Source organism: Polyodon spathula, chromosome 13 (assembly GCF_017654505.1).
Source record: "Polyodon spathula isolate WHYD16114869_AA chromosome 13, ASM1765450v1, whole genome shotgun sequence".
Taxonomy (NCBI): domain Eukaryota; kingdom Metazoa; phylum Chordata; class Actinopteri; order Acipenseriformes; family Polyodontidae; genus Polyodon; species Polyodon spathula.
In genome coordinates this window covers 33,133,228-33,161,182 of record NC_054546.1, presented here as the reverse complement: position 1 = coordinate 33,161,182, position 27,955 = coordinate 33,133,228, and the positions used below count along the sequence as shown (strand labels likewise).

At 36.5% G+C, this 27,955-nt stretch overlaps 1 protein-coding gene across 1 annotated transcript; it reads left to right on the top strand.

The window, feature by feature from the left end:
* The first annotated feature begins 15 nt into the window (after nt 1–15).
* On the top strand, nt 16–27,937 carry tdrd12 (tudor domain containing 12). The gene is made up of 34 exons (XM_041267743.1): nt 16–39; nt 401–565; nt 1,306–1,442; nt 1,667–1,786; nt 2,133–2,188; nt 3,185–3,270; nt 3,994–4,216; nt 4,479–4,597; nt 4,858–4,971; nt 6,095–6,219; nt 10,985–11,044; nt 11,386–11,446; nt 11,685–11,789; nt 12,524–12,709; nt 12,914–13,067; nt 13,464–13,591; nt 14,752–14,943; nt 16,617–16,745; nt 17,311–17,428; nt 18,883–19,022; nt 19,459–19,676; nt 20,267–20,329; nt 20,609–20,690; nt 21,365–21,546; nt 21,729–21,936; nt 22,437–22,529; nt 23,235–23,407; nt 24,040–24,162; nt 24,395–24,492; nt 24,762–24,813; nt 26,207–26,320; nt 26,649–26,802; nt 27,538–27,610; nt 27,849–27,937. The coding sequence occupies exons 1-34, from the start codon at nt 16–18 to the stop codon at nt 27,935–27,937; spliced, it is 4,164 nt and encodes a 1,387-aa protein (XP_041123677.1).
* The last annotated feature ends 18 nt before the right edge of the window (nt 27,938–27,955 follow it).

Below are 27,955 nucleotides of genomic sequence, written 5' to 3'. Positions count from 1 at the left end.
ATTCTTAAAGCAACTATGTTAAAAATTTCCATTTTAAAGGTATGTAGGAATGTCTACAATTGTTCTGAAAGACTAACTTCTTTGCATTTATTAGACTTAATGGTATGAACAACCCCCCCCCCCCCCCCCCCCCCCCCCCCCCCCCCCCCCCCCCCCCCCCCCTTTGGTTATGTAGTGTGAGCATATCTATAAATTATGGAAGTGCAAAAAAGCTCCATAACAACCTCCATACTAGAATAGCATGTACATATTTTTTTTTTATTTCCAACTGAGAAATTCAAATGACATTTCTAGTTTAAAAGCTAGCTTTTGTTTTAATATGTAATCCATTTGCAAAGGAGGCAGTGTGTGTGTGCTTGGTTATGGCCATTTCAAATCTGTTTTTCTCATAATTGTTTAGATTGAAGACCCCGGTTGTTTTTGGGGTCGAATACTCAAAGGATTCGGTGTTCTTTCTGAAAGCCCGGAAGAGTACCAGAAATTGCATGACCAAATGAACCTCTTCTACCACGAAGTTCATCAGGATATTGATAAAATAAAGCCAGCATCTTTGGAACAAGGACAGGTACTGCAATCAGTCTGGCACAATTTAAAAAAAATAAAAAATTAATACTCAAATCTGTCAACTACTTATATCTATACCAATTCAGATGAAGTTTATTATATTGTGGGCGCATTTAAACTCTTAACACTACCCTTCAGTGAGACTTAAGATGACTGTCCTACTGTGGTTATGTGATATTTTTGGATATCATAACAACTAAATGAGTTCCTAAAGCTTCTATGTAAAAACCTAATATGTCAGACTTCATATTTGCAGGGCCATTTAAACAATGTATCCTAATCCGGTATGCTCTGATCTAGTATGGCTGCCGTATTAAGGTCATGTGATTTGTAAGTTTCTGGTACATAGAGACGGTAAACTTTGGAACAGTTTTTTATGGAAGTGCATTTGCACCATGTCTGGCCTGATGATAAAAACAAACGTAAATGTACCAGTAGTGATTCCATGCAGTCTAAGAACCAAAGAAAGAAAGAGTTGGTAGGTAGTCTTTGGTAAACACTCTGTGATTTATTTTTTTATAACCCAAGTGATGCAGGCCACACACTTTGGTACATAGCTTCACTGACACATTGTTCAACCCTACAATGACACAGATCTTATTGACACCTCCAAGCAACTTCACGTATGCAAGTAATGTGTCTTTTACATTCTGATGGCTGTGGTGTTGCTTTGTTTTTGTTCATAGTGTTTTCTTTGTTGTATGTCTCGTATCATTTTTAAATTGGATGTTTATGTTCCAGATTTGCATTGTGTATTCCATTGAGCTGAAAAGCTGGTGCAGGGCCTTTGTGGAATCTCTGTTTTTAAGCACCGATGGGTATCATGCTATGTGTTTTCTTGTCGATAAAGCAGAACGCGTTGTAGTGAAAGCAGATGAGTAAGTATTTCTGTATTTATTAATGCAATGAAGCTATACTCTCAGATGTTATTACTAGACAAAAGTATGCTCTGTGATTTATAATGTAGTTAAAACATAAACTAGTGACAACTATTCAACTGGATATCTGGAACATTCGAGACCAAAACCATTTTATAGCTATTAATGTACAATTACTTTTATTTTTTGCATGCACCACGTATATTTTGTTTTTTGTCTTTTAGTGTCCGAGCACCTGTTGAAAAGTTTATGAGTCTTCCATACTGGGCAAAAAAGTTCAGACTCAGTGGTGTACAGCCAGTAACATTGCTTGTTGACATCTGCAATGAAAAAGCAGGATTGATGTAAGAGCTTACAGATGTTGCTTACCTTATACTCAAACTTGTAGGAGTCTAGGTTGTACATACTTTTTAGTTCTCCATCAAAATAAAAATGTTAATCTCTGATATGTAGTAGGTTCCAGTACTTTGCATTGCAACCTGCCGCTGAGATATGAAGTTTAAGCATATTGGAATAATATCTTGTGGTTCTTTTAAATGCCAAATTGTATTTGTGTGATCGTAGAGTAAATTGGATCATCAAACTCCACTCAATTCGCTTGTAACCTTTGGCAAATTTTGCATCCAGAGGCTAGTGGCAACCTAAGATGGGTTGAGCTATTCAACGCTGAAATTGTTTGTTTCCTTTCAGACCTGCCACAAGGTGGGACAGTGCTGCTATCCAGTATTTCATTAATATTGTACAAGGTAGGCCTATAAATGCTCAGTTAAATTAAATAATGAGATTTCAGATATCTATCGGCACTTGAAAATTAGGACTGGTCCCTCTCGTGTTCTAGATTTCTTGGATTGTTTACTTTTTGAATAACTTTATATACTAAGGTTTGGGAGAAGGGACTGCCTCCTACAAGCATTGTTATCCAATTCTGGCCTATCGGAGTTCTAGAAATAGACTGGTAACTTACCCTTCGATTGCATTTTGATGAATTCCCATCCCTCTGCCTCCCCTACCCCTTGGTACTATCTGTTATTGTGGGGGGTGGGGTGGTCTGCTGCCTCGTCCAGCTGGCCACATGTTAGACTCTCAAACCAAGCAGGTTTGAGAGAATTATTTGCATAATCATCAGTAAAATAGGAATTGTTCAGATTTCTGTGTTATGGGGTTTTGTCCTGATCTACTGAACTATAATGTCTTGTGTTCTGTTTAAATACAGCACTAGTTATTAAAAGTTGATGTAATTTCCTGGTACTTTATGGTTGCCTGAGCTGTTGGTAAGATTCACTGCAATGGTGTAACTGCATTTGAACTCGTGACCTATAGCAGACAAAGTGATTGTTTCTAGGATATAGCAGGTTTAGTCTTTTAGTCTGTAGTGCTGTATGTAGAAATCTACATGAAGCACTGAATCCAGATATCTTTAGCACATAAGGGTATCATGATAATGTTGCAGATGTTTTGATTTCTTACCAGAATTAATACAAAAGATGCAAAATTCATTATACATGAACTATTAAGGCCTACCTAATATTGGACTAGGTTTGCCTGGTATGTGCTTGCATTTGATTATCATAATAAATGTATTTATAGCCAGTGGGTATAGTCCCCCACCATAATGAAACCATGTACAAATCAATTCAAGAGTACATATGAAAACATGGTGTGTGGCAAGCTTGCTTACATAATGAATTATGATGGATCAGTATTTAAATGTGTGCTGTTGTATTTTCTACCTCTTTCTCTAGGCTCCACCTTGACAGAGGCAATGCTACGCATTATTGAAGGGGATTCTTTTGGTGTTGAGCTCTACTTGACTATCAACAATGAAAAGGTAAAGTTAATTAACTGTGAAAACAGAATGTAGAGCAGGAAGCACTTCTTTTTTTTTTTTTTTACGCGCAGAATTAACAATATATAACATGGTTTAAGTAGTAAGTTGAGTCCATCAGAATGGGATAAGTGGTGTCTAGTAATGCATGAGCCCTGGTCTCCAGAATATTTTTTTATTTCTTATCTCAGTACAGATATAGTGGAAGCTGATGTATGTTCGTACATTTGCTTATCTTGATCATTGTTCTTCTAATTGATGCAACTATGTGTGGCCAATCCAAATTGGTCACTGAAGGCTTGGCTTTGTAAGTTCCGTTTTCTGTAAATGTTCGTAATTACAACCTACTTTTTTTTTAGTCAGACACCTTATTGACTTATCCAGTGCAAACCATATAGTGGCGACAGCTAGCCTGAAATTGTTGAACATTTATCATGGGCATTTGTTTCAAGAAATGATTACGCAATTCTGAAAACTGATTGGCTGATCAATTGAAGACTTGGGAACCGCTTGCCATATTTTGATGGATAATCCTTGCCATATTATAAGAGGTTATACCCTTGTTCTCCCAGAAACACATTTCTGGGAAGTGGAGTATTCCATATAGTGTTGATATAACCTTCAGTTGCTTTCTTTAGCCACACTTGTTCTGGGAAGTCTAGAAAACTGCAAGTTCAGAAATGGGTTTCTCTGATATGGATTATTGTATAATTTTCTTTGGTGCAGATTTGTGTTAATGATGACTTGGTTATAAAGAAGTTTGCGTGCTATTTATCATCAACTGAAAAAAATAAAGCAAGCACTCAGCAAAGTGAAGATGATGATAATTTTGAACCAGAGATGTCCCCTTGTCAACTCTCCCTTCCAACAATGGATCTGCACAAAGAAAGCAGAAGCCCTGCTGAAATACTATGGCCTGGCTTCATGCAAGGGTCAACACTTAAACAAGGTGAGTTCTTCGGTAGTGGGAGTGAATTATCCATGTTAGATGAATATCCATTTTTAATGATATCTTAAGAACTTGTCAAACTTGTTGCAACATGTTTTTAAACATGCTAAGGTACAGAAGTATGGTGTTTTATTTATTTACTTGGTTTAGTTAAATTATCTGTAATACCACTAGGGTCTACATTTTACTTCATGTTCACAAAAAATGATTTTTAGAGTTGTTTAAAATTGTAAAGAAGAGTTTTTTTTTTTTTTTTGTTCAGTTTCTGTGCGGAGAGAACATGTAAATCCAGTGGTGGTGAAGCAAGACAAGGACCCGGCAGTGCCAGAAATACCTGTGCAAGTGGAGATGTGTCCTGTAATTGAACGAAAGACCATTAAAGTAAGTAGAATTATGTAAAAACAAACCATAAATAGTGCGTCCAAGGCTGGCATAGGTCCACATTTTAAATCCATAGTGAGAGACTGCGGTCGATCAAGACAAATTAACCTTTTTGTGCCAGTTATTTTATAAAGCTGCAGCTGCAACTGTATCAAAGCTTCATAGCTCAGAAACCCTTTGAGGTAGTTCCTTAAATGTATATGCATTATATTTAAATTCTTATTTCTGCAGTTTTATAATGGGATCTGTTTTCTTTTCAGTCTGACCCACAGGATGAATACAGGAGAACCATAGAAAACCTCACAGAAAAGTCAAAAATCATGGATTTGAGTAGTCCAAATTGTAACCTCAGAAGTGAACTAGTGGTAAAGGAGGTAAGAGAGTGTGGTACTTGCAGTAAAAATGATTCAGTAACATTTGATACACCTGCTTTAAGATAAATTGATTGGCTTTCATCTACTCCTGCAGGGAAATAAGTTAGTGCCACCTAATTAAGATACTGAGATAGACGATTTTACTCAATGCTATTTGCTGTTTAATTGGGATACAATATTTTCAAATGAAGAACAGAGATCTGCTTTTCAGAGCAAGACAAGTTCACGTAGCACAGTGCAGTGAGTACTTGAGTTCATGATTACGCTGTGACTTGCGTAAACTCTCGAAGGAGCAGTCTCCTGTGAGTTCCCAGGCTGCGTTGCAAAGAAAGTTGGTGTGTCAACATCGCAGATGTCTCGCCTTGTGATCAGATGTGGTTTCGTTCTTTTTCATTTAGAAACAAAAAAGTACAACTAAGGTAGTCTCAAATGTCTCTAGTTTTAATTGGGATATTTGCTTATTCAGTTATATTTAATTCTCCTGAGGCGTCCTGATAAAGTGGCGCCGACTGTATATTCATCAGTAGGGTTAGAGTGGAGGCTTCTACCTGTTTTGTATTACATTTTTCACACTAATTGCCATCTCATGTAGCAAATTTAAAAAAATGCAAAAATAATTAACCCTTTATTTATTGTATAGAATACACTAATTGTACTGGAAGAATTTATATTCCCACCCTCGCAATAGTGGCAACTAGGAAATGGATCAGCGATCTCCTTTAACGCGATTGGTCAATACAGATTCCTTAATCTCTAGTAAAGGACCTCGAATGTCGTCTTTCAAACTGTTTTTGATTGCTTTCTAAATCAGTCCACTGGAAAATACGTAAATACAGTGCTCATATTTTACTTTTTTCTGCTTGATAAAATAATCTGTTCTAGTACACATGTTCTGAATGTTGACTGTCTACATTGACAGACAGCTTCCTCCCTGTCCTAGGTGTTCAGTCTATCTATAAATTTAGTGGAATTTTACAGCAAATACTGAACGATCTTGAATAAACAGAATTTTATTACCTACCAAGTGTAACATTCCAAAGCGCATCCTCCTTGCGAAGAATTCAAATGTTATTCTCTAATAAATATGAATGCATTTATGTTTTTGTATTCTGTCTCTACTCAGTTGGATACACAGAATGGATACAAGGAGAATATGGAGAACATCACTGAAGATGCTGACCAGATAGATTTAAAAAGGTCAGCTTCTAAGAATCTAGAAAGTGATGAAACTGCATTGCGTGAAGAATGGTATGCTTTCTTGTGGATTGATAAAAATGATTTAATACTGCTATGCAGAAAGATTAGCATTATAAGTTTTTTGGTTTAACCCTTTGCAGTCCATTTATTAAGCGCTTGTCAGGCACGTCGGGTCGAATTTATTTTCACACGTGATGTTTAAATTTTTTTTTTTTTTAGATTAAAATTGTTTTAAAAGGCTTTGAATGGCAAAAGGACACTCAGTACTGTATTTACATACCTCTTTATAGACGTGAATACTGGTAAATCCTCTCCTGATTACGGGTTTTATCACCAAACTCCTCAGTAATGTGATCCAAGTCATTATTTTATTACTATAACATCTCAAAGCTCTGCAAATGTCTGTGCTATTCTTTGAGTGCTGGGTGCAGAAGCAGCTACCTCCTTTGTTATGTCCGTGTTACCTCAGTAGTGCATGTGGCTACGAGATGCAACCTTTTTATTTATTTATTCATTTATTTTCGGCTCCTATCGGTCTCACTCGGCCATTGAAAGGTTTTCTCAGAAAATTGTAAAAAGGGAAAATTGTAATGTCGGACTTGGTCCGACATAGGACCGCAAAGGGTTAAAAGCATATGTGAGTTTGTGATGGTCCTTGTTGGAACTGAAAACACTGATTTCAAGTGTGTTGCTGTTTATTTACAGTATAACCTCGCTATAACGAATCTGAGGTCCAAGTCTTTTGTTTGTTATATTGAGTAATAGCGATAGGACAATCAAAATGAACGATAAACTGTTGGAGTCAGTTCATGTAATTAGAACATAAGAACATAAGAAAGTTTATGGAGTAATCTGCCTTACATTAAGGAATTAAAACACAGTACAAAAAGCAAAAATCCTGAATTGAAGCTGAAAATCCCAAACTGGCCTTTCATTCCAAATCAACAGGACAGAAAAGTTTAACAGTTAAGCAGATCCTGAAGTTTTTTGGCTTTGACGCATGGTTGCTGAACAAGCCAAAAGCGTGCTTTTTGACAACCTATATTCATGACAAATACATGCATGTTTTTTTGATCCTCCCAAACGATCAATATAGTTTTCAGCTTTGTTACAACATAAAAATTTGTTTTGGAAGCAGCTTACACAGAGAACTCTTTTTTTTTTTTTTTTTTTTTTTTTTTTTCCTAAAACTATGTTGACTGTCTCCCAGACTTCATTATGGAGGTAGCATCGTGTGCGTTAAGGCTGTCCAGAAGTGTGGAATTACGTTTGCAATTTCCAGAAGTGTGCAATTATTTTGGAATCCCAACACTTCTGAATTGATTTGTGGGGCATTTGTGTATCTTCCTGTAAAAACTGAAAAGTAATCATTTAACATATTTGCTATATTTTTTTTCTTCCTCTTGAGGCCAGTTGTATCATTAAATTTAATGTTCTTCCTTCTCTTGGTTGTAATCATTTTGGGATTGGTTTTAGCAGCAATTTTCTTGCACACTTTGAGGTTATTTTTTTTAATTGTGTTTTTGGATTTGTCATTATCTTGCAAGAAGGTCATTACTTTTGAGGATTTAAAAAACTTAGACTGAGTTGTGGTTCTGAGTTCACAGTGGTCTCTGACCTCTGAAGTTCTGTCTTCGTTATTTGAAAAGACTAAGTCAAGGCAGGCATTCCCCTCTAATTCCAGGCGTTCTTAGCCAAAGGGTTTTCCCATTTTATTGGGGGAAAGCAAATTAGTATTGCTTCTCCTTTTGCTACACACATTTCTTGTCATTCACTCCTGAAGTAATCCATGCCGGTTTTATTTTTTCTTTGTGATAGTGGGAATAGCCAACTCTGTCACCATGCAAAACTTTCATGCTTACCATCAGACCATTCACTTGCTCTCTTCCATGCTTGACAGTTAGATTTCACATGGTTGTCTTACACTTGTTTTGAATTTCTCATGCGCTCGACAAATTCACTCTCTAGTACAAATTACTTCGGCGGTTTTGGACCCAAATATTTCAAAGCTTCTTCTGTCATCTGAGTCCTATAAGACCTGCCTTCTCACTCCTCAAACAGTGTAGTAAGGGGGTCCAGCGAAACAGTGAACTCTTCTCATATGGAGTCTGCAACAATCATGACCTCCCTTCTTTTTACTGTCTTGTCACCACTGTCAATAGGGTCCTGGATGTTGTTCCTTTCATTCTCTTGTTGTTGGTTCTGCTCATCACAATTCTGAAGTGACTCAAATCTGTTGGTTGTTTTGATTTCTGGTGGTGTGTTTGACGAAGTTTCTCCTTTACCTGAACCCAGTGTTCTGACCTTCTATCTCCCTTGGCAGTCAGGGGTGAAGACTTCTGAATTGTGGGTGTGCCAGTTCCTCAAGATCTCTGCACTTCTTCCAGCAGCATGGTTTCTTTTATGCAAATCATGTTGCACTTTAACACTTGGTTTAGCTCCTGGGTTTTCTCGGATTTCACATCTCAGGTGAACAGATTACTGAGGGGCCTTGTTAAACTTTTTATAGCAAAAATCCTGAATTGAAGCTGAAAATCCCAAACTGGACTCTTTCATTCCAAATCAACAGGACAGAAAAGTTTAACAGTTAAGCAGATCCTGAAGTTTTTTGGCTTTGAGTTGGCAACAAGCCAAAAGCGTGCTTTTTGACAACCTATATTCATGATTGCCAGTTTATTTTCCTCCCAAACGATCAATATAGTTTTCAGGTTTACAACATCGGCAAGCAGTTACACAGACTTTTTTTTTTTTTTGCAAACTTGTTCTTTGATTCTGAGGCTTTGGTCATTAGATTGAGTTTTTCCTTCTTCGCCAGATAGTTCTTGCACAACTTTGAGGTGTTTTCGGTCATTATCTTGCTGAAGAATGAAGGACTGCCCAACTAGCCAATATCCTGATGGAATGGCATGCCTCTGAAGTATTCTATGATAGCCATGCCAACTCTGTCACCAGCAAAGCAACCCCAGACCATGACACTGCCTCCTTCGTGGTTGACAGTGGGAACCACACATGCAGAACTCATGCGCTCACCTTCTCTGCATCTTACAAATACTCGGCGGTTGGACAAATATTTCAAATTTTGACTCATCGGTCCATAAGACCGACTTCTTCAAATGTCCAGTTTCTGTGTTTTTTGGCCCAGGCAAGTCTCTTCCTCTTATTCTGCACTCTTAACAATGGTTTCTTTGCAGCAATTCTTCCAGTTAGGCCAGCTTCACACAATCTCCTCTGAACAGTTTATGTTGAAACATTGTACTTCTAGTAGCAATTAAGCTTGTATTTCAGGGGCAGTTAATTGCCGGTTTCGCAGACTTGTGACTTGAATGAACTTGTTCGATGATTCTGAGGTCGCCCTTGGCCTGCCTGACCTTGTATGGTCCTCATGAGTGCCAGTTTCTTCAAATCGTTTGGTCTTGGCCACAGCAGTTACAGACACTTGCAAAATTCTTGCGATTTGTCTTAAAGATTGACTTTCATTTCTTAAAGTAATTACAGTGTCTTCTTAACTGAGCATATTTTGCCATTTTCTGCTCTCTTACATTCAGGAATGACAAACTTGTGCCTATGCTAGCTATATTTATAGTAATCATGGACCCTCACCTGTTAACAATAATTGGTGACAAAAGATTAATTAGGTAACATGCTAGTTAACTCAGAACAGCTAGCAAAGACACTTTTATACTTAAGCCAATGTTCTAACACAGTGTTATACACATTTCAGACTTAACTGACTTCAGACTGAAGTCACCTTGCTTTGGGTGACCATTTAATTGAAATTGACAAGATTTACATTTTCATTTAACTTTTTGAATGCAATTCACTTATGATTATCAGCTTATAAGTACACATCATATAATGAAATATTAAGTGTTTATAGAGTTAAAAGCATAGATAATCATGAAAAACCTGGTTTCAAGCAGGTGTACCCAACTTTTGACTGGTATTGTATCTTTGTGTGATTGTTAGAGTGTCACTCTGCAGGCAGTAGGCAAAGGACAAACAAAGGTCAGGTTGTGTGTAAAAAGACAGTGTTCCAGCGGGGTCGGGTCCTGTAGTAGCGGGTCTGCGTCAAAAGCAGGTCGTAAAAATCGGACCCACACAGGACTCTGTGCCAAGGTGCAAACATACAGCATTGCACACCCAGAGTCATGTTTATGTAGGCTGATTTTGCCTTTGAGGCACAAAATTCTAGATAAAAGGATTTTTGTTTCTTTTATTGATTCCTTTGCTTTAAACGGATAAATAACATGTTGATGCTCCTTAATGATACTGTCATAAGACCTGGAACTGATGGTTGCTTAGACTTTGAGTGAGAGGTGTATGCATTTTAATGACAAAGTGCAGACAGGAAGAGGATGTTGAATTCGCTTTACAGGTCAACAACTGTCTTTGTAAAACACGATATCTGGTTTTACACCAGGTTAAAGAAACCTGTCTGCAAGCCTTGCTTTCAGGTTGTCTTGGTTTCACCTGGAGAGCAATTGTCTATTCATCATTTACTACATCATATCAATACCTAGAGAGCTTCTTCCCTATTAAGGGCTTTTTTTTTAACCTGGTGTAGTACCAGATACCATGTTTTTATATTAAAATACATGTTTACTATAACATGTTTCTTTCAGTACTGCACATGAGAGCTTTATATCAAATGCAGATATTAAGACAGATGGGATTTATGGAAGTGTGCAGAGAAATGTATACGATAACATTGTGTAGCTTTAGACTGTATGCAGTTTCGGGTCATTTTTTTTTTTTAATGTTGCTTGACAGAGTTTCAATGTTGATTTAATGGTCATTCTATTTTTTATAATTCTAGTACTTGTGATCGGAACATTAATGCATCAAAGGATATTGATGAAGAACTTGCGAAGGCTAGGTATGTGATTTAATCCTGCGCTCTTCTTAACCAGTATTTATAAATGAGCCCATAATATGCAGGTACAAATATTTAGTCGTTTGACTTTGTGCTGCTGGCTGTTTTGGAGGCACCAAATAATTTGCAACAAGATGCCAGTATTAACATCATGGGCCACAGAGGTACATTGTTGCTGATGCCTAGTGCCACAGTATTAACTGATTGAATTAAGTTGCTTTTACTGATGTAGTTTAGTTAAGTTAAACTACATCAGATTGTGGTATTTTCACTTGAATATCTTTGTAAGCATCTGTAAAATAGCAGAACTGAACCACTGTGGGTAATGCGCCATATTTTTTCAGATTACTCCAGTTTCTAAATCCTGATCCTCTGAATTCTGGAAGTGAACCATTGATGCATACGGTAAAAAAAACACTTAAGCATTCAATGTTTGATACACGTTACTGTTAAAAAAAAATGTCCTGGCTGAAAGTAACATTTGTCGGTATAGTGTTTATATGTTTTATGTAATTGCACACCGTAGAATAAATGATTCTCAGATGTACCTAAAAAGCAGCATGAATGTCTAATAGTTATTTAATGTCAGATCATGTAAAATAATTATGCACCAACCTTAATATATATATTTTTAAATCTGCAGCAGGGAATTCTTGAAAGTAGAAGTGGAGTATTTCTTCATTCAGTCACCAGGATTAGTCCTTGTACTTCCTTGGATACGGCCCCCATTACTGACAATCTGAAAAAGGTAACCAGTGTAATGTTAATCAAACTTGGAAATGCGATGGTCTTAATGGCCAAGTACAACAAACATAATGCACCAGAAAGTCATTGTTGTTGTTTAATGCATATGTTCACACAGACTGACATGGGGTTGCCTGGAGATGCAGATACAAGTTAAGGTAATGAGGTTTTTAAAGTAACCTACAACTCTCAAACAGGTCAGTTAGGTCTCATCATATGACAAGTTGTAGTCCAATTCAGAAGGGAATGGTGCTAAAACAGCAGAGGGTTTAAACAAGGTATGTTTGAAACCACTTGATAAACAGAATTCAAATAAGGTTATTAGGTGTATTTTTTTTTAAGTTTGTAACATCATCCATCTGTACTAACCACATTTGCTGTCTGAGAAGCTTAATAAGCATGTGTCGTATGTAGTAGGCATACATTAACAGTTTTTACCGATCAGCCGTACCATAAGAGATGTGGAACCAAAGACCTCTAATTCACTGCTTGTATGGAAACAAGCCTCACTTTGGTCCACAGATTTGTAATGTAGGTATGAATCGAGTTTTATTGAATTATGTAATTCTGTGGCACAACTAGGAGTTAAGGTTGATGGGGTGTTTTTTTTTATCATCCTAATCATTTGTCATTTTTTTTTTTTTTTTTTTTTTTAAATGGCAAAAAGTAATACAAGTTATGTTCCTGTGTGTTTTTAAAGTTTTTTTTGTTTTTTAAATGATCAAATTTATTTTTCAGGCACTTATAAGGCACAAATACCAAGGACCAAATCTTCCTGAAGCTTACTGCTGGCCTGCAATAGCACGGGGTTGTGACACTGTGCTCATATCCCACAGTGGAAAGGATCCACTCTCCTACATTCCTCCATTTCTTACATTCCTGCAGCTGTCTTCAGTTTACAGTTCGCTGCTTTCAAGGACTGGGGTAATTTTATTATTTTTCTGCAGGAGTAAATGTTTTACATAGATAGTTTGGAATGCTTCACTACTTCAGAATTGTTTGAAAATTCCTATGTTCGGGTTCCCCCTATCAGTGCATTAGCTTTATAGAAGTTTAAAGGTCTTCCAAGTATACCTAATGTTAGAAGATGTTTTTATTTATTTATTTCTGTGATTTTTACATTTTCAGCCGATTGCAGTGGTTTTGTGTCCAGGATGGCAAAAAGCGCAGTATGTGTTTGACACTCTGGAAGAATATAAGCTTTTCCAGCCACTAAACCCCATGTTAATATTAGTGGGGTTGGGTAAGGAAGAAGCCAAAAACGTCAAAATTCTAAAAGGATGTAAGGATAACTTTTTTGTTTTTATTATTGTCAAGATGTATCTGTTAGACAACAGTCCTCTTAGCTAGCAGTCTATTTTACACCTGTTTTATATAGTAGAGACTTAAACTTGTCATTTTAGTTATATACACAATTCCATTCTTTCATTATGTGCCCAGCAACAGTAGTGAAATTTGCTTTTGAAAAATGCCTTTTGTGGACAACTAGGATGTAGTGGAGGCATCTGTTCATTCTGAATATTGCATTCATTCTTTTTTACTTGCAGTACCGTACGACATTTTAACAAGTTTTCCCACACACTATAAATGTAGAAAGCTACTTTTTTTTCAAAATAACTTCACACAGCAAAACCGTATTTAATAAGTAAAAAGTTATTTCCAAATCTTTTCTTAACAGGTCAGATAATAGTGACTACACCGAAGAGCCTTGTTAGATTGCTTGCACACCATTGCTTCCTTTTTCTTCGACTCTGTCACCTTGTTTTTGATGAAGTTGATGTGTTGTTTTCTAGAGCCAGTGAACAGGTAAAAGTCCTTAATTCTGAAGTGTGTGTGTTTTATTTTTTATAGTAATTTTTTTTCATAACATGTAGTGAAAAAATAACACTATGTAACACAATTTTTGTTCCTGGGTAGTAAGTGTTATTTCCTAATTGCTTATGCCTCAAAAGTATAGAAAATGGTTATTATTCCCCACAAACTTTGCTTTTGTGACCAGGACAGTGATATTTCAAAATATCACTATTTCCAATGGGAAAACGGGCAAATGTGTGCCTTTTCGTTCACATAAAGTCAGAAAAAAACAACATATGAATCCAAATTAACATGTATTTATACTAAAGTAATACAAAAATGACTACAAAAGATTTAGAAGTGAGTAGTTTTTCGAGATTTACGATTATACTGTATTAACAATCGTAAATCTCGAAAAACTACTCACTTCTAAATCTTTTGTAGTCATTTTTGTATTACTTTAGTATAAATACATGTTAATTTGGATTCATATGTTGTTTTTTTACTTTATGTGAACGAAAAGACACACATTTGCCCGTTTTCCCATTGGAAATAGTGATATTTTGAAATATCACTGTCCTGGTCACAAAAGCAAAGTTTGTGGGGAATAATAGCCATTTTCTATACTTTTGAGGCATAAGCAATTAGGAAATAACACTTACTACCCAGGAACCAAAAAAAAAAAAAAAAAAAAAAAAAAAAAAAATTGTTACACGGTGTAATTAAGGAAAAAAAGCAAGATGTTGGAATTAAATATTAACACTAGAAATGATCACACCTACTGAACTGGGGGAATTCCAATTTAATATTTAAAATATAGCTATATAATGGTATGTATGCAATAATAATTAAAGGTAAACTTCATTAAGTTCAATAGCATGACCTTTAATGGAGATGGTTTTAATGAGCAGTGAAAATGTTTTAGCAAGGAAGGTGTAAACAGACATGGACAGCACTGTTCTGTTTAATTTGCAAGTACATTATTTTTCATCATATATAATATATATAATGGGAACATACTAGGTGCCACTGACTCTACAAAGTCCTTGTGTCTGAAGAACTGGATGTTATAGACAGTGCTTAGAATTTAGAACATTGCAAGGTGTACTTGATTTTCACAACTAGAAAAGCAAAGCTTAAGTCGAGGTTTATAATTAATTTCTCATTTTTAGATGTCTGCTATATTGGAGCATTTTAAAAAAGCAGCTACTTCTGAAGAAAGGGTGTCTTTGCCACAGCAGATCATCGCTGTGGGTGATCGGTGGAACAAACAGATCAGAGACCTTGTTAAAGAGTATATGAGTGACCCTTGTGTGGTGATTACAATCATGGAGGAGGCAGCGCTGTACGGAAATGTGCATCAGGTTAGCACAGCTGGAGATGGGGACAGTCTGAACTGTTAAGATTGCCGTATAAATACCAGATGTGTGTGTCATAAAGTGGCTTTGAGCTAATTTGTCATTCTTTCAACTAAATGACAGTAGTGTACCTAAACAATTAACACCATGTTACTTTGTAGTGTACCGCGCTAACAAAATAATTCCAGTAAATCCTATCTAATATCTATTATCCCATAGATCTTGTATTTTCTTATGTTGGAGAACAATTTATAGTATCTTTTTCCATAGCGTTTTGTAAACAAATTAAACTAGCTTTTGCACTGTGTTCCATGCTATGCTGGTTGAAGGAATGTATCCAGTACAAGTAAGTTGCTTTTGGGAGTTGTAGGAAAATAGTGACTCTTCCTGCCATCTGTTTTCTTTAAAAACTCAAACTCCCAGAAGTATTGGTTTGTCTGAGTACCAAACACTGCTTTTCCTATGGCTCCCCATGTTTTCAATGTCTGTTTAGTTCTGTCATGCTACCTCTCGAAGGATTTGAAGTGTAGCATTAAGGTATCTGCAAGAAGCATGCAACATTTTCTTTACTAATCTCTTCAAACGCAGTAAAAAAAAATGACATGATGGATATATGTTAGGTACAATTTACTGGAAGCATTTTGTTTGAGGATTTTGTACTACTCATGAAAGCGCACATTTGTGCATCTTATTTCTGTATTCAAGATTCATGTTTATCATAAGTTCCTTTTGTTTTTTTTTTGTTCATATTTTACTGTGACCAATAGGACAACATTCAAAAAATTGTTTCATCCATATTGAATTGCCGATTTACAGCTTTTGCATAAATAAAGTTAAATATTTAATAACAGTTGTTCATTGATAATAATCCTAATTCTTAGGCTTGCTGTGCTTGTTCTCTAATTCTATTTTGGGTCTGTGAAATAAGACATTGGTTCTTTTTGTATTTAATTTTTTTGCAGCTTAATTGATTTATATTGATATTAAACATGTTTTGGTGAATTTTCAGTGAATCGATTCAGATGTCAAACTGCTGCAAATTGTTTACCTTTTTTGGTACTGCACAAGCAATGTTGAATTTAAATCTCTTCCTTTGCTGAAAGGGCTGGGAAAAAAAACAAATTTCAGAAATTTACATGAAAGGGACAATTTAACAAGTAAACTGACTTCAGTGCATATTACCCCTGGTAGAGACACTATAGACATAATAAAGGCGTGTTCAGCCAAAGATGAGGCCAGTGATTCCCCCCCCCCCCCCCCCCCCCCCCCCCTTCCTGTGAAACCTAATTTTAACTTATCTTACATAGTTTAGCATTGGTTAAAGTCAGTTAGAATGCCAAAAATACTTTATACTATAGGAGATGTTCTAAATCCTTTACTGTTCAAATGTGCTGCACAACTACAAATTACAGGGTTGTCTATACTGAAGTTGGGCTTTAACTCCATCTCCTAAGTGTCTGCAAGCAGAGAATCAGTAAACCATGGATTCCACACACCTGACTTTTTTTTTCCACACTTTCTGCTGAAGTGTCTGAGCCATCCCTATCAAGTGCACAGCTGTTGCATATTGTCAGCAGCAGAAACAGAAACTTGATTTACAGTTATCAAACAAATGGTGCACTTTTCAGCTTCCAGATGTTGGAATTGGTTTTAAAACATGTGCTGTATTTATCATTTAGGTGATCCTAGTTTGCCTGGACTGTGAAAAGATTTCCGTATTGCTCAGTGCGTTAGACTTCACCCCTGATATTTTCCAGAAGACTTTGATCTTCACGGACTCGGCAAAAGAAGCAGACCATGTGTTTAAGGTAAACTCTTGATTTAAAATTAGCCTGCACTATTGTAACTAATTATCCCCTGCCCCAGCCAAGGAGCTATAGTGAAGTGACTGTATGTGACTGCCATAATTGGCATTGAGTCTTTAAAAACTTTTTTTTTTGGTAAGCATGGCAAATAGTGACCTAAAAGCACAATACAGATACATGCATTAAATAGCAACTAATTCAGATTAGAAATGTCGTAATTTGTAACATCTACATAGCCGCGACAATGCCCGTGTAAAGGAATTTCATGCAGACTCACGGGGTCTAAAGTGCCTCTTAAACCTAGAGGCTTTGTTAACACTTCGTAGTTTTAGCAAGATCTACTTTTAAAATTGGTCACAATACAGATGGAAATAAGCCATTCCATTTTATTATGAGAACAGATTTGATATACGCGTATACAGTGGGTGATTAAGCTATTCAGTGATGGTGTCATTTCTGTCAAATGAAAATGTATCACATTTGGAGCTTTGTTATATTTTGACCACTCAGCATATCTTCATTCTTTTATGGTATTTACAGTATTTTTTTTCTCCCCTCCCCCCCTCAGGCTGTAAGCAACACTTCAGCATTCTGCTTGAAAGTTCACGAGGGCCTGACCTATCGGTTTGATTTTGTCATGGAGCAGTGGAGGAAAGAAATAGGTTTTGGTACACACATCATTCTGGGTAAATAAAATGTTTATATATTGGTCAAGCTGTTCTGCTCTATGCCAGAATTTGTTTTATTATACCTTAAATTCTGTAACCAAATGACATTACAAGAACCTTGCTTTAATTGTCTTATTGTTTATGCAGAGTTTGACACAATGTCTTGGATTAGGGGTGTGAATTGGAGACATGGGAATGAAACCTGAGTTCTGTCCCATCCTGTGAAAAAATGAATCTGACCATTTTTTGTTCCATCCTGTCCCACCAGAATTTTTCCCATCCCATACTGTTCCATACATATATTTTTTTTTCATTCCCGTCCCATCCTGTCTTGTCAAAAAATGTCCTGGCCCACCCCGTCCTGTGATATAAGAAAAGAAAAATAGACTGATTTTCTTTTAACCTCTTGCTGTGTAACATACCTTTCAGGCAGGATATTTTTTGGGTTACCCTTTTTTTTTCTTGTTTTTATTCTCATCCTGTTCCTAGTTGAATTTAAAATGTCATTCACTACTGCCATATTACCTATTACAAGAATAACAAGAACCACATAAACCTACTGAAACAGTTTTATTATGCATAATGTGTTAACAGAAAAAAAGAGGGCAACAGTCTTTTTGAGTTTCACTCCAAGTTGAACTTCCAATAAGTTGTGTTAGTTATTTATTTTTTTTAAGTCTTCAAGCAAGCAAAGTTGAATGGGTGGGCTAGTGACATCACTAAATGGGGTGTGTCAGTTAAAATGAGGGTTATACAGTCTTTCTTGGTAAATACATGGTTACCCAGAAGTCTGAGTACACATTTGATTGGTTCAATTTTATAATATCTCATATTGATTGGTTTAATATTACCACATCGAAAGTTCTTGTAGCTTGTTCCGTTCCCGTGAGATTTAAAAATCTTTAATCCGAGTCCTACCCGTTCCTGCCAGTTTCCTTTCCATTTCCATTCATTCCCGCAAAGAGAAATGTATTCCAGTAACGTGGGAATCCCGCAGGAGTCCCGTCCTAACGTCACTCTCTAGTGTGAATATTTTAAACGTGATCTAAGTGTTTTTAAACATTTAGAATTATCCTAAACATTTAAACGGTCAAAATGATGCATGCCAAATATAGGAAGTGTACAGTGTAAGCCAATGTGTTCTATATTCAATATTCCTTCCCTGTCTCATCCATAAAATGAAATGCTGTACACAGTCTTATACACAACTGCATTTTAAAAAAGTGATGGCTTTTTTTGTGATTTGGTTACTAACATTTACAGTATATTGAACTTGTTTAATACTAAAGTTTAAACTTTTAGGACATGAACAATCTTAGATTGGCATAAAATAAAAATGGAATCTAATTTGTCAAGTTCACAGCAAGTCCATTCCAGTAAAGCACTGTTACTTTAGTTTGTGTGTGGGGTGTTTTTTTAAATGTTATTTTTTTATATATATATAAATAACCCCTATTCTTCTTTTTTAATAGTTTTGACCAATGACTGCATGAAAGCTTTGGGAATTACAGATGCCACTTGCATAGTGCACTTCAGTTTCCCCAGCACTCCCAAAATGTTTGGATCCCGTCTATGTAGCATGTCTGAGAACTTTCGAAACTTAGTTGAACAGGTGTGCTATGAATTTCTTTGGTTTTTAAATACTGTTTTGCATCTGTTTTTGTTTTGTAAAATATATATGTGATAGAATTGATCTTACAGATTCAGTCGCCAAGAATTTTTTTTTTCTTGTGTATTTCAGGCAAAAACAGAACATAGTGGCTAAAATAAAAATTAAGTAATGGTATTACTGAGGTTTACTTAAAGCAGTGTTGGAAAGCATAAGGAATTTTGGAGTGACGTACCTGCATCTATCTCCTGATTCTGACTCGCTTTTCAAATCTGAAGCACTGACTTAGCCAGTAGACATCACTATTTGGCAGCTTGGGTTGCATGGCCATCCTAATCTGGACTGTTTACTTCTCGCTGCCAATTATTCCTGCAGGACACTTTGTTTGAATAAGCCTTTAATGCAGATTGGACTAATTTTGTTTCTCTTCCAATAAAAGAACACTTTGGAACAGGAATTCTCGAACGCGAAATCTGTATTGCTGCTTTCAGAGAAGAATGCTGGTCATGTTACAGGGGTGCTGCGATATTTTGAACATGCTGACGTCAAACTGCCACCTGAACTAACTCATTTTGCAGAGGGGGTTTTGATGGCGAAAGAGGAACAAAAATCTGGAAGACCACTTTGCAAATACCTTAAATGCTTTGGTTTCTGCAGGTAGGTGCATAGATTGTCATTTAAACACATTACCATAATAAAAACCGCTTTAACAATAAAGATTTGAACTCCAGTGCATATTACTTATGTAAATGTGGCAGTTGAAATCATTGGTACAATATAGACAAAAAGCAACAAACTTGAACGGTTGCTCAAGAAAGAGAAATCAATCATACTGAACAGTTTAAAGAGAAACAAATCCATAGGTTTAAAATCTAAATTTGAACAAACTGTGGCCAGTAGTGCTAAGGATGTTGGCTATAACGTTAAACAAACAATACAATGAAAAGCCTGGTCCATTTCTTTATTGTTATAATGTGTAGAGCATGGGTGTTTTTATTGCTGAATATTCTTTTCAGGGTTTAAATCATTTACAGGTATTCTTTTAATTTTGAATTCGCAGGAAAACAAGTGTAAAAACAAAGATTTCATGCAGTTGAGCTATATGAAACAATATGATTTAGTTATGCTGATACATATTTTATTTCGAGCAGTCTTTTTTATCAATAAATTTAATAGTTGCCAATTGGTTTTACCCTGTTTCTCCCAATTGGAAATGGCCAGTTGTATTTATGCTTGACTTGTGCTAGCACCCCTGCGCCCACTCGGGAGCGGCAGGTGCCTGACCAGTCTACAGGGATCGCTGGGGCATGGTGAGCCCACCCTGGCGCCCCTAGCCCCCCGAACATGAAACCTCCAGGCTTTGGGGCGCATCTCCCCCTTAAGCAGTCTTTTTGTTCAAATATTTGTCTGAATACTAAGTGCTTACAATTGAGGGATGGGCCCAGCATGAATGGGATCATTCAAATTGCAGTAGAACACCACTGTAGGCCTGGCAAGAAACTTCTGTAAATATTACATTTTCATCAATCGTTATCGGGGTAGTGTAGCAACTATGAAAGATTGTGTAATATTTTTGTTTCTGGTCCAAGTGACAGCAGAATTTGTTCTGACCGACACTTCGTGCGCCCAGAGCAAGAGACACAGCCCCACCCATCATGTGGAACTATATCAGTAAGTTATTTATCAATCTTTTATTTTTAATACAGTAGAGATTTTATAGTACATTTTGTTCTACCTTGGGCTAATAAAGGCTACATTTTTTGAACACACCTTCACCTTATTTGTTAATCTTGCTGCACAAATGTATTCCATATACTGAGATTTAACTTTTCTCAGGGCTCTGACCCTTTATTGGCTTAGCTAAGCAAGGCCCTGTCATTGCAACTGTTTTTTGTGGAAACTTCATGTTTGTTTACTAATGTTTTTAAATATAATAAAATCTTCTTGTGAACGGCGATGGTAGTAAATACGCCACCACATCGACTGCCAATATATCATTAATCACTTGGTGCTATGAAATATCCTGAAACAGAATCTAAAGGAAGCACTTCACTTTGATTTTATAAAAGCCAATCTCTGAAATGTTGGCTTAACAACTGCATTCACAGTCTGTTCATGGGTGCTGTACAACAAAAGTGAACCCTTCTGAGGCACTAATGTACAAAGCTGCTGCCACACAATCAAATCCTAGCTGGGACCTTGATGCCGTAACTTTATATTTGCAGGGTTAAGTAAACACTGCATACTAAATGTTCTTGATGTTGTCCCCTGACGCAATGTGGCTTGTAATTTAATAACAGCCTCTGAGCCACTGATTTTTAGATTTTTTTATTTTTTATTTACAGGTTTTGCCTTTATATGTTGTGAATGCATCCTGCTACTTTGGTCGCATTGTCAGTAAAAAGGAGGACCTGTATAGCAGTCTTGCTGCTGACATGGCTGAATACTATGCATGCAACCTGCAGGGCGTGAAAGAGATCACAAAGGGTGGGCTGTATGGAATAAAAGAGGGGACTGTCTACCACAGGTAAACCTCATTAATAGAAGACTATTCTGGGGCCAGCCTTGGGAACCCTTGCTGAAAATTCGCACAACCTAGCATTTTATATGTTTAAATTCAGTTAATACCAAATAGATTTATCCTTATGATGCATTTTCTTACTGATACTGTGTTTTTGATTCCTTATGATTTTTCATTTCTTTTAAAAGGGTGCAGGCGTTGGACATTCCTGAGAAAGGAGATTGTCTCTTCTACAGTATCAGTGTGAGGTTCATAGACGAAGGCAGAGCAGGGGAGGTGCGAGAGCATCAGCTGCTTTGCTTGCCCAGTGAGTTTCAGAGTCTGCCTCCACAGGCTGTGGAATTCATAGTCTGTAGAGTGAAACCTATAGATAATGAAATAGAATGGAACCCAAAGGTAAGCCCTTCAAATCAGTGAAATGAAAATAGTGTGTATTTGATTATTTCACAATTTAATAAATCACAAATTTAGTGAATTCCACATAGTCCACGTTGACTGTAAGTTGTACATGTAATTACCGAGTAAGGACCCTTCACAAACTCTCTTCTCTCAATATTTACTTTTCTGTGTTAGTCAGATGGCAGTATAGCCGTAGAACACAATACAATAATATAAGTATGCTAGGAGAATACAGAAAGTGTTTATGTTTATAACCCATACATTTTTTTCTTGTATTTATCTATAAAATACTACCAATGGTTCTCTTCCCTGCTATAATTTAACATATACAGGGAAGGGAATGCCTATATATCTCCAGCAACAATACAGATATACGTACTGTAACATAAGGAATTTGTATTTATTTATGAGGAAAAAAAAAATGAATATCTGGTCTAAATTTTGTCATCTGAAAGGTTTGCTGAACCTAATTTTGTAAATAATTGTTTTCAATATAGGTCAGTAGACACATTAATCAAAAAATTAAAGGTGTACAGCATGAAGCAAAGATTGTTCTCCGCCTAGGAAATACAATTTGGGTTGATCCAATGGTAAGTCTCACTTATTTCTTATTCATTAATTTCACTTTAAACATGAACTCCCATGTTAAAGTAGAGGTTATAGATTTCCAGTACTGCAATTTAAGTTGTATTTTTCACAATGTAATGCTTGTGATTTTTAAAGCTCATGAAATCGCCATACAAAGCTCTGCCAAAGCATCTGATCAGTCTTCACCTGGTTAACCACTTGTACTCCTACACTCGAGCAGAGTGAAAAACACTATGACCACTCACCTAACATGGCTGCCATATTGAGATCATGTGACCTAGTATTTCTGCTGTATAGATGGTACATTCTGAGCTATTATCTTCATATTTGGTACACAGCTTTATTCTGTGATTCTCAGTAAAGTTTCATGAATTCATGTTGTCCAGGAAAATGTAACTGTTTCACTGCCTTTTTGTTTTAACCTGACCATATCAACAATAGACCACATGTCTAATTCCAGTATCACTCAATATATATAACTTGCAAACGAGCGGAGTGCAGCTCAATATGGCTTTCCTAAATAAAATGTTTTTTTATATATATATATATATATATATATATATATATATATATATATATATATATATATATATAAGGCACACTTCTTATAGGATGGATGCTGTTTTAGTCATCTAAACTGACCCACAAACAATTATATGAACTAGATGAATTATTTAAATTAATAAAAAATATTTCTCTTTTTAAAGATACGGGTAACCAAACTAGCAAACTTGAGAACCTACATAAATGAATACAACATCCGCTCGGAGATCATAGGCACAGGCATGGGCACAGACAACCCTGAGCATGTCGCATTGCTCAGACAGCTGTGTCTGAGAGAGGGGTTGGGTCAAGTGGTGGAGACCCAACAGGAAATTAAGTAAGTACACATTTCACATAGCAATCCAAGGGGCGTTCTGCGGAATGTTCGGATGCTGCACGCTGATTGGCTGTTGAGGGGTTTTAAACCATGCATAAATACAGCATAATTTATGGCTGAAATTTTGTCTAATTACAGTTTGATTTAATAAATTACCAGTACACAACTTATTAAACTCGCAACGGTGAGCCTGAGTGTACTCTCTTTAACTAGCTTTAGGCATTTGAGGTAAATAGCTTGATAGGGCTACAATTAATTTTGATCCTGGCTGGGATAAAATAGTATTCTGTTGTATTTATTGTTGAAAACCTTCACTTTAACCATGTCTGGACTATTTTTTTCTCCAAAGTGGAAGACTGTACAATAGATTATTATTTTTTTTTTTATTTAAAGTTTGTTTTTCTATGTATTGTCAGTTTAAGTGGGATAACGCACTCTAGGGCATGTGGGTTGTGTTGCATTAACATACGGCTTTGTTGGTATGAAGGCACGAAGCAAAGCTCCATCCCAGCCACAGCCATGCAACACAACCCACGCCCTGTAGTGTGTTATCCCTTATTTGTATAGAAATAAGGTCCAGGAAATAATTATACAGTAGATGTTGCATCAGGATTCTACTTCATATTTGACAGTTTGGAGAGCAGCACAGCCAGTTCAGTGCAGAACACCGTCAACAGCAGTGATGAGCTTGCTGCGGTTTCATCAGATGATTGTAACTCCACCCCAAGTGAAGGAAAAGACAGTAATCAACAGGAGTGAGTCCTCTGTACTAGTAACAATGGTTATATATCAGATTTTAAATTACATTCAGTTAAAAGGAGAGAATGTCAGAATAAGAAAGCATGGCATATTCTGATTAGATCCATTCAAAGCATATTAAATATATGCATAAATTATAAATTGATTTACTGAAATCTTTTACTTTTTATCTTCATTTTGATGTCATTTTATAGTTTAGAGAATTTGTTTTCTAACCTTTCCTTTTAGATCCCTTTCTGTTTCTTACCTCTCCAGTGATCATGAAGATGTCTCTCTTGGAAACTGTGTGCCTGCTCTTGCAAACCCTTTCCCAGTGAAAATAACAGGTACATTTTTTAAATGCTGTTGACCTCTGATCTAATACATCTGCCATGTAGATGTCATATAATTAGGTTTTTGGGTATTTGTCATTTGTTGAGTTTTTGTCTTAAAGCTGTGTACCAAATATTATGCTATAAATTTCCATTATGTGTCTTAAGTAGTCTGACCCAACCTGTATTTATCTCGGCTGCAATATTAATTTAATATATTTAAGTGCTACGATAGACTTTGTTTTAACTTTTTTTTTTTTTTTTTTTTTTAAATATATACACAGGTGATCTCAAACCAACAAGCAAGATTCGTGAAGCAGTTCTGCACAAAAACCGGTAAATAGAATTGTAAATGTCTTGGTGAATGTATTTAGCATCCAAATGAAGGTGACATGTAGGTTCAGTGCTCTCACTTTATAACTCTGCAGGGCTAGAAATAACTCCCATAGCAAAGCAGTTTGAGCCACTCCTGTTTTTACTATGAGTTTAATCCGACATACCTGAGCTTGTTGTGTATATGCTGTGGCTAATCACTTGGGCTGGGTGAAACTGCTATGCAGTAGAAGTCGTATTTCCATCCCAGCGCTGTAGTTGAGATAGTGCTATTTGTATTTTGAATTCATACAGAGAATGAAAGTGCCAGTTGAATGGCATAATGGCGCAAAAGGGAGCCATGACCATTTCATCTTGTAACTGGTTCTGCGGTATAAGTGACCATCTTTTTAAAGGGGGAAACACTAACATTTTTCTTTTAGATGAACTGATTGTTGAATTAAATGTAGTGGTGTTGGTCATTGTTCATTTCTACACCATACAAAAATCATTCAAATTACTGTTCCAGGATTCTCTCTGCTTGAATTAAGAACCACCTGTGGTACAAAATATATTGTATTAGTAGTTTTATAACCAAGCATCTACTGTACAACGCCTCTCCCGAATACCATCGAATTTAATTAAGTTGCGGCAGGCCAGTGTACGTACCTTAAAGTTAACATTATCTAATTCTAGGTGGTGATAATCCCTGTGCGTCAGTACAGGTGTGCTAAGGCATACCTTAGAGCTGATGTAAGGATACATGCAAAGTGATTTTAGGCTGCAAAACGGCCAAAAATCAGCGTTTTACACATGCAAACCACAAACTAACGTTGGCTGACACTTTTCCAAAATACAAAATTTCATGCTGCGTGGCCTCAGCTGTAAGCACTCTCCGCTCCTCCTCCAGAAAACATTTACTTTTCCGTGTGCCAAGAGGACTTTGTTTCCCTTCCTGTGACATGTTGTTTGTTTTTTTTGGTTGATTTTCGTGTGCTACAGATCTCGTACAGCGCCCGCTGCTCTCTGTACTCCTAACTCTCCTCACCTCTGGGCTGTAGCCTCTGGATAGCCCGATGCACAGGCTGCGCTCATTTGAGCGTGTTGAGTAATATGCACTGCTCTTCAGCTTACATAGGCTGCAGTGTAAGGCAATTCGGATTCTGCAGCCGCAATTGTTTGCACTACGCCTATCTTTACATCAGCCCCACGTTATGTAGTAAAAAAAAACAAAACAAAAAAAAAACCTAAGGGCTAATTTAGAGACAATGTGAAGTGGCTTAGATATTTCCTTTTCCCATACAGGAATTGCCTTAAGTTAGTGGGGAGAGTTTACTGGGTTGATCTTCGTGTACTGGTTTCCATTATTTATTTTTTGTTTGCTTTGTGTCATTTATTGTGTCATGGTTTTTGACAGTCTTCACCCAGAAGTCCAATGGTTTCAGAAAGAGGATTCTGTTATCATTAACATCAAGATCCAAAACCCTCATGCACACGAGTGTGAATTTTTCAGTGACAGGGTGACATTTAGGTAAGTCTACTTTATGTAATCCAGCTACTGATGCTATTTATTTCTCAGCAGACACCCTTACCTAGGGCAACCTTAGTTATATACAACTAACAGTGAAATTGCATTACTTCAGGTGGCCCTGGACATGCTAGTAGAATCTTTCTAACCAACCGACCTTTCCAACTTTTTCGAGGGTGTTTGGAAGGCTAGTATGAAGGTTTTTTTTGTTCTGTTCTAACTTGAGGAATAGCTTTTATTGATATTTTATATTAGTTGAGTAAATTGACAAGTTGTCTATAGATAATTCAGGATTTTTTTACAGGGTTCTAATTGTTGTCTTCTGTTTCAGTGCTCTTGTTGATGATAAGCTTTACTGCGCTGACCTGGAACTGCATGACAGAATCTTAGAAGACAAAAGCACCTGTGCTATTAAATGCAACGAGCCAGTAATCACCCTAATCAAAGAGAAGAAAGGAGTCTGGCAGAGGCTGCTTCAGCACAAGGTAGTTTGGGACAACAGGCTGTGTTAATTAACACAGAACAGAGTTTTCCCTCTTTTGGCACTTGTCTACACCATTATCAATGCCAATCTGACCAAGTGATTTTATTCAAACCCGTCTTAACTCACTAAATAATACCTACTGATTTTTATATGTGATCATTTTCTTTTATTTGTTTTAATATAACCTTGATTTCACTTCCTGATTTTTTTCATTTCAATAGAAAGTGTCATCTCTGTAGATAGAATGGGTTTGTAGTCTTGGTTAACATTTAGTCTGACTTTTATTAACCTTGACAAAAAAAACAACACATCTCCCAATGTACACAGCGGTAGATGATCAGTCGGTGATTACCTCTTAAGGTAGGGCTGAGTCGCATGTACACAGTGGATCAGCAGCATTTACTAGTCTGTTTATGGCCTCTGTACAGCAGTACAAATGTGTCACAGATCGGGAAAATTCAGTTTCAAGTGGGTTTGGTGAAAGTTAATTGCAATTGATTAGTATTCAGTTGTATACTGTAGATTTGGGGTGGGGGGCAAATGAGAGAGGCATCTTTGTGTGAAATGTGCTTCTTATTTTTTATGGCTTGTTTGGGTTTCATTTGCCATCAAAAACATTTTAAAGGGAATAACTCCTTAAATGAAGAGTAGTTGCACAGACTTGCTTGAATTGTGAATTGCTGCTATCAGGAGTATCAGCTGCCTGAATACACCTGTTTTGTTTTTCCCCCCTCAGAACACTTGTGTTACTCTAGACTTTGACCACTTTGATGATTTGGAAGAGGAGGAGGAAGTTATGTTTTGTAATGGTAAGATCTGTTAAACATAAACTCAACTAACATAGAATAGAAATGCATAGGTTTTACTAGCAGTTTATCCATTCAGTGTGTTTCTTAAGATTGGGGAGACCAGTATTTTTGGCGGCAGCTTTACTGGCAAATTTTAGGCAGGCTATAGCAATTTGTTTCTGCTTTTTTGTGATATTCTTTGACACTTTTTTGTACAGGTCACTTGCTGTGAGAATAACATTTTTTGTTTTATTTGTAGGTGGGGATACTACAGCCAAATATGCCTCATCATTGCCAGATGAAGAAGGCTGTTATGTCTACTCTGATGGCGAGAGTGACAGTGATTGAAGCATGGTCTGCATTGTT

Bases quoted from the DNA above. Each gene is read 5' to 3' on its own strand.
- tdrd12 (XM_041267743.1), top strand. From the start codon at position 16: ATGTTAAAAATTTCCATTTTAAAG. The intron at 11,447-11,684 runs GTAAAAAAAACA...TTAAATCTGCAG, and splicing joins GTGAACCATTGATGCATACG to CAGGGAATTCTTGAAAGTAG. The intron at 26,803-27,537 runs GTAGTTTGGGAC...TTCCCCCCTCAG, and splicing joins AGAGGCTGCTTCAGCACAAG to AACACTTGTGTTACTCTAGA.